At 44.6% G+C, this 14,306-nt stretch overlaps 1 protein-coding gene across 4 annotated transcripts in view; it reads left to right on the top strand.

The window, feature by feature from the left end:
- Positions 1-14,306, top strand: part of gabra3 (gamma-aminobutyric acid type A receptor subunit alpha3) — a 192,418-nt gene that overhangs the window by 106,303 nt on the left and 71,809 nt on the right. For all 4 annotated transcript variants that reach the window (XM_064971858.1, XM_064971856.1, XM_064971857.1 and 1 more), the window contains exon 6: positions 13,000-13,082. In XM_064971858.1, coding sequence (XP_064827930.1) covers positions 13,000-13,082 — 83 coding nt within the window. The remainder of the gene's footprint in view (positions 1-12,999; positions 13,083-14,306) is intronic.

The following is a 14,306-nucleotide window of genomic DNA, read 5'->3' as shown; positions in this document are numbered from 1 at the left end:
GATTCTCAATCAGAGACAACTAATGACCCCTGCCTCTGATTGAGAACCATACTAGGCCGAAACATAGAAATCCCAAATCATAGAAAATCAAACATAGACTGCCCACCCAACTCACGCCCTGACGATACTAAATAAATACAAAACAAAGGAAATAAAGGTCAGAACGTGACATTATTTTTTTTTATTTTTTTACCAATGACTTGCCACTGGCATTTAACAAAGCATGTGTGTCCATGTATGCTGATGGTTCAACCATATACACATAAGCAACCACAGCTAAAATGTTTGCACCTGGGGCCTGTGAAAAGACCAATCGATGGCACTAGAATATCGGCAGATTAAACCATCAATACGTGCTAAATTCACCCGCGCACATCTGATCTCAATTGCAACCATTATTGGTCACCTCCTTACCACTCCCTAAAAGATTATGTCGGCGTTATTAAGTTGGTCCTGCTTGCAACCAAAGTCTTTCAAGATACAGTATGTTGGCCCTCTAGGTTGGTGAGGTAATCAGAACAATTTAGGTAGTTTTTGAACAGACTAAAAGCGATTTATAGATTTGGCAAGCATTTCCGTACAATATAAATAAAGTGTTTCATTGTTTACCATGGCAAATCTACTGTGGCAATTTACCCGACACGTTGTATGAATGGAAACTAATGTTGATGTTACCTGCTGTTATTATTCTATTCTCCAAAAGTGTCTGGCATGGTAATTTCTTATCAAGATCGGGGGTACAATATTTGAAATGTCTATATAAATCAAGTCAATTGAACCCACATGGCTTCATTTCAGATACATTTTTGTACATTTCAATGTTTCAGTAATAGGACCTAGGCCTAGCGTTTGAGCGAGTAAGTCAATTATTTTGATAGCAAGCCCTGATCCCAATGACTCAACTGTCTCTGCATGGAGAGAATGAGAACTGCTCTTTTTCAGGGACTCACGGGGCTCATTTGAATTTACTGATGCAGCAGGAAAATTCTTAGTGACAAAAGAGTGATCAAGTAAAGATCTAACATCTGTATGTCACCTTTTGTCCCTCTATTGCAGTGTATTGTAGTTGTTTGGTGGTGGCATTTTGAGAGCAGAGTGAGGGGGTGGGGTTAAATAATAGATCCAGGACTGGATGTTTATTGCTGTTTTATCGCTGTCTCTTCACAAAGTGCCTTGCCCTTCACAGTTCTACCAGTTGTGTCTTAAAGACAGGCTGCAGTTGTCTCCAACAGCATTTTATGGAGAGTGCATTATGTTTTCATGAATTAAAGAGTACTGTGTGCACAAACTGCCTGTGGCAAATGTGACTGATACAAAAGATAGATTACACTTCCATAGCACCCAGCGCTGCGAGGTCAGCTGTCTCAAAGGCAGCCTCTAAGCTATGACAGAAAACGAAGAGATTCCTTCCTGTCTTTACATAAGACCCTGGTGAAATGAGAAATACTGTAGTGTAAACAGTTATTCCTCTCCATCTGGGGTCGTTGCCAAACTTCAGTCCTTTAGAGTGGCTGGTTGATGTACTCTCAGATCTTCCGTCATGATGACATAGTGTGGTAATTTGTCATTCATTAAATTATTATTGCAGGTCAAGCGTAGCCTGTGCCAGTCAGGCTACCAGTGCCAGTCTGTTTCTGTTTGTGCCAAGTCCTGGCACTCAGGATAGGTCAGGTTAGAGACATATATAGAGAGAGTTCAGCCAACTTTGACACACAACGCCATGTTGGTGTCCTTTTACTTTTTTATGATGCACATTGTTGACACATTGTTGAACCATTGTTGAACCATTGTTGAACCATTGCTAATAGTTGCCAATATTACTACAGCTTGAAGATTGTCATATTGTAATCGGTGTAGTGAATGTCCCAAACATTTCTGAATCCTACTGTGGTTTCTACTTGTACAGTATTTTGTATTTCCATAGTAGCATTTCATGAAACACATCTATTGTCCTGTCACAAACAGCACCAGAGCCCAGCAGATGGAAAGGTCCCAGTAATATGTTGCAGATTCAATCAGTAAGTCACAACAGGATTTCTTCTAGAACTCAACAGGTGGATTCTGTAGCAGTAAGCTTTTCTGCGCTACAGTAAGAAGCAGGCATCATGCCGAGAGAGGAGGGGGGGGGGGTCAACATTCCAAGACACAAGAAGAACAAGAGAGACACGGACTGTGGTTTTGTTTGGTGAAACGGACATCGTGGTGCGCTCAGCCCTCATTCCTCCCACACAGCTAGGCCGTCACTGACCGGATTCAGCCTTGATTTGCTAAACAAGGAAAGTTATTGGCTGGAGGCAGTCAGCACTGCCTTTATACACAGTCTGTCTATATGCTGTCTGTTGGGGATGGGATGGTGCACTGCAGATTGCTCTGTAAAACTACAGTAAATATGGAAGCTCTGGCCCTTCCACTATCCAGCAGCGGAGAGGAGAGCAGCCTGCATCTCTGTGTCTCTGCATCTCTCCATTGTCCTCTTCTTTCTCCAGTACTCTATGTGTCTCTGCATCTCTCCATTATCCTCTTCTTCCTCCAGTACTCTCTGTGTCACTGCATATCTCCATTATCCTCTTTGTCCTCCAGTACTCTCTGTGTCTCTGCATCTCTCCATTACCCTCTTCTTCCTCCAGTACTCTCTGTCTCTGCATCTCTTCGTTACTCTCTTCTTCCTCCAGTACTCTGTCATTCTGCATCTCTCCATTGTCCTCTTCTTTCTCCAGTACTCTATGTGTCTCTGCATCTCTCCATTATCCTCTTCTTCCTCCAGTACTCTGTCATTCTGCATCTCTCCATTACCCTCTTCTTCCTCCAGTACTCTGTGTCTCTGCATATCTCTATTATCCTCTTCTTCCTCCAGTACTCTCTGTATCTCTGCATCTCTCCGTTATCCTCTTCTTCCTCCAGTACTCTCTGTGTCTCTGCATCTCTCCATTACCCTCTTCTTCCTCCAGTACTCTCTGTGTCTCTGCATCTCTCCATTATCCTCTTCTTCCTCCAGTACTCTCTGTCATTCTGCATCTCTCCATTACCCTCTTCTTCCTCCAGTACTCTCTGTGTCTCTGCATCTCTCCCTCACCCTCTGATTGCCCCAGACACCTCATTGTTCCAATTTGTAATCATGTAGTGAAGCAATGTCTGTGTGCATAACTACAATTAAGGTACATCCATCTATTTAGATCATCAGTCCAGTGCCCTTGTCATTTTTGCCAAGGATAATGTCCATTTTAATGATGATGATGTTGATGATGGTTTTGGTAGGGATGAAATACGTGTCAGTTCATTCTTGTCATTTATCACTACCTTGCATACTTTCTTTTGTTTGTTCAAACCTACAAAAAATGATAGACAAGACGCTAACGATGCAGCAGCAGCCTGTCGACGTTGTCACGTTTCTGCGGATGTGCACATGTAATGGATGTGCTTGAGGGAGCTCCATCCATTATGGGGGATAGGCTGGGCTGACAGCATGGGAAACACAGGCGGCATTGTGAATAGCGCTCCAAACTTACAGCGCACATGCTGCAGCCAGGTATCACACACATCTGTTCCATGTTGACTGGATGGAGGATGCTCCCTCTGGGGGACTGACACTTCATTTAGGCTCTTTTTCTTAGGAGTTTCTAGACGTGTGCAGCTTGAGTTCAGTGGATTTCATTCCAAATGAAAAAGTACAGTCACTCACTCAGTCATATTTTTTCCTCCAAGTATTACATGGCCATGGTCAATTTATTAAGATTTAAAACATTAAAGGATAGAATCTTCTGAGAGTATAATGCAATTTTATTTTATTTCTGCTTTTAATTGTAGCTCAATATTTTACTGGGGGAAAACATGTATGATGAAGATATTATACAGTACATTATAGAGCACTATCAGCCGTTAAAGGAAACATTACATGAGATTCGTACAGCCCTTCTCTATGTTACTTGGCAAGGTATAAAAGTTTTTTTCCCTCCCTCTCCAGGTCCTTTTAAGGTTCCCTTGACCTCCTGGTGACATTCCCATCCATCTCGGGCAGCCAGCCGCAGCAGTTTGTTAGCCTGGGATTAGCCCTGTGGTGGAGCCCCATTCAGCATGACTTTTACTCCCTGTCCCTGGCTGTCCCTGTCTCTGTCCTCTTCACAGCCCTTCAGCCCTCCCCTGGCCTCGCCCCAGCACTCGATATGGGGGCGGCAGGGGTTAGGATTTAATTGCATGTTCAGCGCTATAACAGGCACTCTCTTTGGGTGCCTATTGGCAAAGCCCTGTCACAGAGCCAATAGTGATGTCTCCACCTTGTGAGGGGAATGAGAGTCACTGACCAGGCAGAGGTGGGGGGAGATGGGATGGGGGAGTTAAAACAACCATGGGGGCAGATGAGGTGTTAGATAGTTTAAGGGCAGGCATGGATTTCTAGTCATTTAGTTCGCTGACGTAATACACGGAGGGAGATGGCTATTAATGTCTGCCTGTGAGTAATTGTTGCACATGGAGGTCTTAAGGTTACCTCTACCGTGCTGCCTTGGAATGTCAGATGGAATTGGAGGGCGTGTGCTCTTTGTTGCCTCTCTCAGTGCGTGCCAGCTCCACTCTCTGCAGTTGTCCCTGTTGATTTAGCCAGCTGCAAATGACACCTCACCAGGGTCAGCAGTATGAAGTGGCAGCCAGGCACAGAGATCTATAGTGAGGGGAGGGGTTTGGAACAGGCTGAGGTGCCTTTTATCACTCCAGCCCTCTTTCTGCAAACCTCGTCTCCATCTCTACTGCGTAGAAGGGTTCAGTAAGGGTGAGTCATTAAAAGTTAAAGTACAAAGATTCAGAGCGTGGTTTAAATACTGTACAGAAATGTGCATGTTCACAAAGGTAGGGAATAAAGTGGTGATTAATCATAGAATGGGGCCTACAGCATGGGGCCTACAGCATGGGGCCTAAAGCATGGGGCCTACAGCATAGCATGGGGCCTACTGCATGGGGCCTAAAGCATGGGGCCTACAGCATGGGGCCTACAGCATGGGGCCTACAGCATGGGGCCTACAGCATAGCATGGGGCCTACAGCATGGGGCCTACAGCATAGCTCCCAGCATGGCTCCCAGCATGGCTCCCAGCATAGCTGGAGCGGCAGGTAGCCTAGTGGTTAGAGCGTTGGACTAGTAACCAAAGGTTTGCAAGACCAAACCCCCAAGTTAAAAATCTGTCATTCTGCCCCTGAACAGGGCAGTTAACCTACTGTTCCTAGGCCATCATTAAAAATAAGAATTTGTTCTTAACGGACTTGCCTAGTAAAATAAAGATTTTTAAAAAGCTCTCATTATAGCCCTGCATGTGTTTTGGAATTTACTGTAAGTATTAAAAAAAATACATTCCGCTGTACGTGGAATATAAAACCTGGTTTCCGTTATACAACATCATTAGGAACGACGGTAGTACTTGCGTCTGACCCTGGATTCATGCTTAAACTAATGAAATCTTCAATACTTTCTGCTCCTATACTGATGAGCATATCATATGAGATGAGAGAGACAAAATACATAAGAAAACAAAATTGCCTCGAGCTAAACAAACAATGTTGGAATTGAAGTACAAACACTGCTGATAATTGTGGCATGTTTTCTCCTCTGGAACATCATCATTGATAGTGATGTGTGGGATGGTGTGCATCCTTGTGAAATACTGACAACCCAATCATACAGTGACAGATAGCACTAAGTCAGCTGACCTCTTAGTAAGGATATCTGGATGTACTCTTGTCCCAGGGGAGTCAAGTGTTTAATAGACATTTAAAGTGCCTTTTGGCTGAAGTCTTAATAGTAGTCTGCCAGGCTAATAGAACTCTCCTTTTAACACTTCCAATAATAAGCGGACATGTGCCGAGGAGAAAGAGAGTACAACATTGAATTCAGCATTGGGTTTAGGGCCGTCCAAATAAAAACTTTATTTTCTGTCTGACCTTCTCTCTGTGTTTGCTGCATGTTATTGGATTAGGAGTCTTTGTGCTGGGTAAATACGGGTAGTTTGTTTTCACACAGATTCAGGTTTAATTACTTTCTCGTACTCTAACTGATGTCAAGCATCTCTGTGTCCATAAAACAGATTCTCAGTGGCATTTTCAGTGGTGAAAATAATACTAAACACTGCTGCCATCCTCCTCCTAGGGGTGTTGTCTAATTGGAGCCAAGGGGTCCATTTTAATGATGTTTGTACACTGAAACACTAACTGTTTGTGAACCTGCACAAGGGCACGTTTATTGAGACATGTGACAAGACAATGGCAGCCAAAGAGCCAGCTCGAGCCTGTTAAATAGACAGCAACAGTGACAGAAGACTTTGGCTTGGCTGTCAGGTGCATTACAGATTTGCTGCGTGAATGTGTAACCTTGACACAGATGGAAATAAAGTCAAACTCAGTCAGGGATCTGTCTCTACTGTGTTTCAGCCTGCGTTCTGATTGACACACCTATGGGCGTTTAGCAGGATGTTGGTAGGGGCTCCTGAGACCATGCAGGGAGAGGAGTGCTGGGCATGGAGGAAATGGGATGGGGAGGGTTGGTTCCCACGTCGCCACTCATTTGGCCACAGCTGTGACTGACACATATTGTAACGGGGCATTTCACGCCCTGTTAGCTGCTCAGCCACCTCATAATTAGGGTGGTGTGTGTGTGCTCGAGTTCGGCTGATTTTAGAAGAACAAAAGAATAGTTGGAGGAGGTTTACAAGTATAAACTTGGAAGTTTTTTAACTGGGGAGTTACAGTATATCCTGTAAGAGGCAGGCGGGATGTTTTTTCTGCTCTTAATGTCATCTTGTTACCTCACAGGGTGATTTGTGCAAGGAAACGTACCTGCTGAGCCAATGATACTTGTAAAGCTTAGTCTTAATTCCATCCAGTCTCTACTCAAATCAAATCAAATTTTATTGGTCACATACACATGGTCTACTGCAGTTCAATCACCAGAATAATGTGACTCTCAAGTCATCTCTGGTTTGAATCTCTTTTTGAAACACTCATTCGGGGAGCCATTTTGGGTGACCTTTCATTCTGGTCTTTTGCTCCTGTTCAGAAGTAGTCTGTTTTGAAGGAGGCTGATGTGAACTCATGTCCTACACCTGCAGTTCACCAGAGCTGACAAAAGTTACAGAATAGACTCATTCATTCAGGGCATCCTATCCCTGCTAGTCATGTCAGCATGAGTATGTTATACCACTGCCCAGAGGAAACTGGTTTCCTCTTTTAGACCACTGGTTGCCTTGTATAACATTTTTAAATGTTCTTCAGTGTACAACATGTGCAAGGACATGAACTGCAATGACATCTCCTGATCATTTAGGTTTCAATGGGTTAATACATTTTATTAACCCATTCCTCCTCTGGTCTCCTGTACAGAGGAGATCAGAGGACTCCCGAGTGGCACAGTGGTCTAAGGCACTGCATCTCAGTGCTAGAGCTGTCACTACAGACCCTGGTTTGATTCCAGGCTGTATCACAACCGGCCGTGATTGGGAGACCCATAGGGCGGCGCACAATTGGCCCAGCGTCGTTGGAGTTTGGTCGGGGTAGGCCGTCATCGTAAAGAAGGATTTGTTCTTAAATGACTTGCCTAGTTATATAAAAGGTCAATAAAAAACAGACGGGAAGTCATGGCACAGAGAGCAGAGCATTTTTGTTTTGAATGAAGCCCCATAGTAAAGGACAGTCATGATGCTCAAGTGGACAAAACATACAGCCCTATCCAAGGTTTCTAAGCAACCAGCCCCTGACATTAACCCAATGCATAGAACCACTCTGAGAAGACTGGATTTTGTGTTTGCAGTCAAGGATTGTGTGTTACCACCATAATTACCACGGTAGTTAGTTACTACCATTTTTACAGCTACCTCTCATTTCAATATGCATATTCCACTATAGGATTTAGCCCAATGTAGCAGTAAATGAATTGTGTGGTGCGAGAGTAGTACTGTGCGTTTCACAGCGTTTCCGCAAGTCATTGTGGATAACGGTAATTACGGAGATCTTCTCTCAAAGCTAATTGCCGTGCGTTGTTATAACTGTGAGAGCCAGGCATCAGAACCTAAGGAATAGCACTATGGGGAAAAAACTTGGTTGGATAGTTATATGGATAGTAATATTTTAATCCTTGATTAGGCCAAGCCAAGGGCAGAGCTGTACAAATGTAATGGCTTTCCTGATCTTATGACCTATGAGCTCACCACTCGCATCGTCAGACAAAAGCAGAAAGGACACTCTGGGGTGCAGGATATCTGGGATAAGGGTTGCAAAGCTACCGCTAATTTACCAAATGTTACCAGAATATTCAGTAATTTTGGTAAGTAACAGCTAATCTATGGCGCAGGATATGGTAACTTTGGTAACTTATACTTCAATATCTTAATTTTTTAAAATTCATATATAGTATTCATTTGTTAATATCTGTCCATATTGTCAATGAGTTTCTAGTGGATAGACCTTATGGTTCGATAGAAAATTGCCTAATTAAAAAGTATCTAATCAATAATAGTATTATTTTCCATTAACTCTGCAACTCTTCCAACTATTGACTTTTTCGAAACTGCCACCAGTTGGTGCCAAAACATTTACAACAAAGACATATTGACATACAGTAGTAAAATAAATACAAGTGTGTGAAACATGCTGAAATCCTCATATTAAACCCCATGGTACTCACAAAGTTGATTGTTTATATTTAGGTTAATGTTTTGCAGTTTTGTCATAATTTGTTGATGTTATTCACATTTTTAAATCCTCTTATTTGATTTGTTTATGTATTTTACATGTGATAAGGCCACGGACGGCTAGAGATCCTTTACAGACTAATCTGAAGTACCCATAACTACCCATTAGAAGGTTTCCAGTAATATACTTTCACTTTGCAACCCTATCTATGAAATGTTATGTTGACCTTGTGGAAAGGTAAATTCTCCATTCTGTTGGATTTTACTGATTGAATATCTGCTTAGCAGATGCAAGGGTCATTCACTAGCCTTCCATAAAATGTACAGCTCTGTTGTCATCCATCTCTCTCTTGTCACCACCACGCCCCCACCCCCTCCTCCTCTCCCAGGGGTGTTTTCCTTCGGAGGAGGTGGAGTAGGTGGGGTACAGTGTCATCATCACAGTATGGTCTCACCAGGGATTTCTGTCTTGGAGAGGGAGACTCATTGATCATGATCCAGAGTCACCAGCTATGATGATAAGTATGATGATGAACAATCTGCCCTGGACCTGACAGTAGATTTTTCACTCATCACACCGAGGAGAGGGTATATGTGGCTGGCTCTAGCCTTTTGGTGGCCATAAGCAACAATTGATGGTGGATAGAAACATTTGTTTTAAAGTAAATTTCCTGCAATTTTACAACAAATGTCATGGAATTCTACTTACGGTATTTTGCCATCGGGCAGAGAGACATTTTTGCAATTTTAAAGCAAGTTTTCTGCATTTCTACACATTTAGATTTGTGGCGAAGAGAATATTTTGCAATTTTATAACACATTTCCAGCAATTCTACTAATTTTGACATGTGGCAGAGTGAAATTGTTGCCGTTTTAATGCTAATTTCCTGCAATTCTGCTCATTTTGCTATGAGGTGGCCATTTTTCTTTCAGTTTTAAAGCTAATTTCCTGCAATTCTACACATTTTGCCATGACTTATGCCATGTCAATGATAACTGAATGATAACGACTAACAAAGTCAATTGGGGCACCCTGGAGGTTTAGATAACTGGCAAGACTAAACTTACCAATCTAAAAATTGTTAGCTGGCACGAGTAAATGAGTGACTATCAGTGAATGACAAAATGAGAAAAACTGCTGATGCACCACCAAATGTCTAACTTACATCTTGTGTATTCTACTATTCTAACTCCAACAGTAAGTTGAAACCCAACTAAGTATCTTTTTTTGTTCATCGCTTATGCCTGGAGCCGGTCCTGGGTGTGTGTCTCAGCACCAGACAAAGGTCCAGTGTCAGCGTGTGACGTGACCATTTGTTCTCTGTGAAGTATATATGTCAAGTTGAAAGCTTATTACAACAAAGAGAGCAGAAGTGATAGATTGAAAGGCAGACCCTGAAAGTCCTCCAGAAGCTGTGAATCACCCAAACAGACCTCTAGCTAGTAATGCAATAGAGTTCCATCAACACCGACTCATCTTCTCCACTGGCCAGATTGATAAGTAATGGGAGAAGTTTTCAGGAGCTGGTGAGGTATGGAGTAGAACTTCAAATAAAGGGGGGTGGGGGTGGGTGGAGTGGAACGCACACCTCCTTCTAAGGCCCCCTGGAGCTCCGACAGAGACACGGTGCTACAGGCTCTGGCGATGGCACTGTGATCGATGCAGCTGTCATTCAGGAGGCGGCAACGGGAGAAGGAGGGGTTGGCCCCACGAGGCCATTTTTGCTGTGGCTTCCCTGCCGACAGGCACACATACACTCACGCACACACAGGAAGGCCATTAATTGTCAGCAGCAAAGTGTTCTTCTTCCTCCAAGTATAGTTGATTTTCAAGGCCAAGAACATCATAACCATTATGGTTGAAGGTTACCCAGGGGGTAAGATGCTTTATCTCATTAAATACTTATGAGTGGTGGTACAGTGTAGACTTTATGACGTCTTGATGGCAGGAGCAGGGGACATTGCTCAAAATCACAGCAGTGTTCTACTAGACTCAAGTGTAGGGAAGTATTTACCAGAAGGGAGTTTATTAGGTCACAGGGTTAATTGAATGATTGACCTGCTGCATTTTAATGAAAGTGAGACGACACAAAATAGAAATCGATGGGTTTTATTAACAATGGTGGGGAATGCATTGGAGCCTAAAAAAAAAAATGTTTTTCTCAGGGTTACTATTCCCCCAAATGCACATATTGTATTCAAAAAACAAATTACAGTACTAAAGAAGAATCTCTCAATTCCATATACATTTTCTGTACATAATGCCTATACCTATGTCATTGCTCAGGAAGAAGCATTTTCTGTTTCTTATCCTGGTTCCAGTAGGTGTTGATAAGGTTCCATGGGGCCCATAGATCTGTTTCCACTGCCATCTAAAGCAGGCCCCCGTCAAATAAACTATGGACACAGAAAGTGCCATTGCCATTCTGAAGTATCCTGTCCACTGAAATTGTCTACCATGGTAAAAGTGAGTTAGTAGGGAGAGTCGTATAGTACTGGTGCCATCATCATGTAATGTGATGTGTGTTGTGAGATGTGATCTCCCAAGCAGATGCCAGTCTCCTCCCATCACTCCTGCCTGATTTGCAGAGCTCCCTCCCTCAGGAATGGAGTAGGTGTGTCGAGGGTCAGCGGGTCAATATCTAATCAACTAGATAAGGTCTCCAGAGCAGTCTGGCTGGCTGGCCCCGAGGTCTCCAGAGCAGTCTGTCTGGCTGTCTGGCTGCTCTACAGGTCTCCAGAGCAGTCTGGTTGGCTGGCCCGAGGTCTCCAGAGCAGCCTGTCTGGCTGTCTGGCTGCTCCACAGGTCTCCAGGGCAGTCTGGCTGGCTGGCCCAGAGGTCTCCAGAGCAGTCTGTCTGGCTGCGCCACAGGTCTCCAGAGCGGAGTAGTCTGGCTGGCTGCTCTACAGGTCTCCAGAGCAGTCTGTCTGGCTGCTCCACAGGTCTCCAGAGCAGTCTGTCTGGCTGCTCCACAGGTCTCCAGAGCAGTCTGTCTGGCTGCTCCACAGGTCTCCAGAGCAGTGTAGTTGTCTGGCTGGCTGCTCTACAGGTCTCCAGAGCAGTCTGTCTGGCTGCTCCACAGGTCTCCAGAGCAGTCTGTCTGGCTGCTCCACAGGTCTCCAGAGCGGAGTAGTCTGGCTGGCTGCTCTACAGGTCTCCAGAGCAGTCTGTCTGGCTGCTCCACAGGTCTCCAGAGCAGTCTGTCTGGCTGCTCCACAGGTCTCCAGAGCGGAGTAGTCTGGCTGGCTGCTCCACAGGTCTCCAGAGCAGTCTGTCTGGCTGCTCCACAGGTCTCCAGAGCAGTCTGTCTGGCTGCTCCACAGGTCTCCAGAGCAGTCTGTCTGGCTGCTCTACAGGTCTCCAGAGCGGAGTAGTCTGGCTGGCTGCTCCACAGGTCTCCAGAGCAGTCTGTCTGGCTGCTCCACAGGTCTCCAGAGCGGAGTAGTCTGGCTGGCTGCTCCACAGGTCTCCAGAGCAGTCTGGCTGGCTGCTCCACAGGTCTCCAGAGCAGTCTGTCTGGCTGCTCCACAGGTCTCCAGAGCGGAGTAGTCTGGCTGGCTGCTCTACAGGTCTCCAGAGCAGTCTGGCCGGCTGGCCCAGAGGTCTCCAGAGCAGTCTGTCTGGCTGCTCCACAGGTCTCCAGAGCGGAGTAGTCTGGCTGGCTGACTAGCTGGGTGACGGGTCCTACTGGTGGATGGAGGGAGTTGAAGCTTTGAGCTCCGCTAATGGGAAAACAGACAAATCACTGGCAACCCAGACCCCGCAGCCCTCAGCAGACACATTGATGTCCAGACGCACTACAGTACGTGACTGCACATGCTGACTGTTCCCCTCTCACATCGCCCCTCATCCCCCTTCCCTCCCCTCCATTCTCTTTTCAACAAAACCCAAATGTCAGGTCAGTCTCAGAACTGTAGAGTATCTCTTGCGCACCACAATATTCCCCTGCCATCAGGGGCAGGACAACCTTGGGTGGCCGTAAGGAGACGTGGTGTATACTTACTGTATTCAGATACAGAGGAAAATGACTAAGGCCCTGTCATACATGTTTCTATTGCAGCTCTGGGTGACAGGATGAAAGTCTAATGGTGTAGAATGGTGTGCAGTACAAGTTATTGAAGTAGGCGTCCAGTGTCGAGCCACTGCTTTGCCCTTTAGAAAGATACTGAACAGGATCTGGCAAATGAAAAGGATGTCTCAACATATAAAGCGTTAACATACAGTATGTGTTGCTACCATGTGACAGGTGTCATGGAGGGTTTAAGAATAGTTGATATATTCCAGCCTGTCCACTGACATGTCCTTGTTGTTTTTCTTCTCCCTCTCTGACCAGGCTAACCATCCACGCTGAGTGTCCCATGCACTTGGAGGATTTCCCCATGGATACACATGCCTGCCCTCTGAAGTTTGGGAGCTGTAAGTCTCTCTAGATATACATCTGATTCTGGTCCATATAGCTGACATCACAGAAATAGAGGTCATAGATCAAAATCAAATTTGATTTGTCACATGCGCCGAATACAATGAAATGCTTACTTACAAGCCCTTAACTGTAAAAAGTAAAACATTTAATAAAAAGTAACTCAATAAAAAAACAATACCGAGGCTATATACAGACGTATACATGTTAAACAATGGTCTGTTGTTCTCCACCATATCAATCAAAGGTTTAAATCCATTTCATCTGGCCGCAGCCTTGGACCGTGTGAATTGCATGTGGAGTGTAATAGACATCTTGTCCATTAGTTCTGTCTCCATCCCTGCCGCTTATGGGTCCTTTTGTAGAGCAGAACTTTTTGTGGAAGGCACTACACAGTGCACAGATCCCCTCGTGCACTCAACGTCATCGAGATTTGTCGAGTTTCCTTGTAGGTGGGCTATTTTGCGGGGAAAACTATGTCAAACTCATTTAGCCCTGGAGGACGCGTTTGGTCTTTAACGAGGTCCGGAGGGCCGCACTGAAATTTGCCGAGTGCTTAGAGCGTTGGACTAGTAACCGGAAGGTTGCAAGTTCAAATCCCCGAGCTGACAAGGTACAAATCTGTCGTTCTGCCTGAACAGGCAGTTAACCCACTGTTCCTAGGCCGTCATTGAAAATACGAATTTGTTCTTAACTGACTTGCCTAGTTAAATAAAATATAAAATGTCTTCTATCCATTGTTTTTTAAATTTCCGATGCATTGTCTAGCTTTCATTTTGCAAATGATTATCGAGCTGGACACAGTCAAGAAACTGTTTGAATGTAGATCCATTACCCACGGGCCGTATGTTTGACAACCCTGCACTAAGTCGTCTGTTCCACAGCGTATAGAACAGGGAGAGGTTATTTTATAAGTTATTGTTCCTAGAAATAAGAACTCTGTCAATGACATATTAAAGGTCAGAGTGACTCGGAGCTGGCCATGGCGTTGTGAATAAAACATCAGGCGGCCAATAAAACAAAAGGAGCCCTTTCAGGGCCGTTGTTTCCTTCGGCGAGCAGGGCTCTGATTGGCAGACTGTCACAATGCCCCCTTCGGCACGGCTCCTCTTCTGATCTGTATTTATATCAACGGAAATCCGCTGCAAAGCCCAGGAACAATCGTCTCCTTAACGCAACGGCACACGGTTGGCAAGTAATTAGCGGCTTTTGTTGAGGCC

The sequence above is a fragment of the Oncorhynchus masou genome, chromosome 8 (assembly GCF_036934945.1).
Source record: "Oncorhynchus masou masou isolate Uvic2021 chromosome 8, UVic_Omas_1.1, whole genome shotgun sequence".
Lineage (NCBI taxonomy): Eukaryota > Metazoa > Chordata > Actinopteri > Salmoniformes > Salmonidae > Oncorhynchus > Oncorhynchus masou.
Note: the sequence above shows the minus strand (reverse complement) of the source record. Positions and strands in the feature narration are given on the sequence as shown.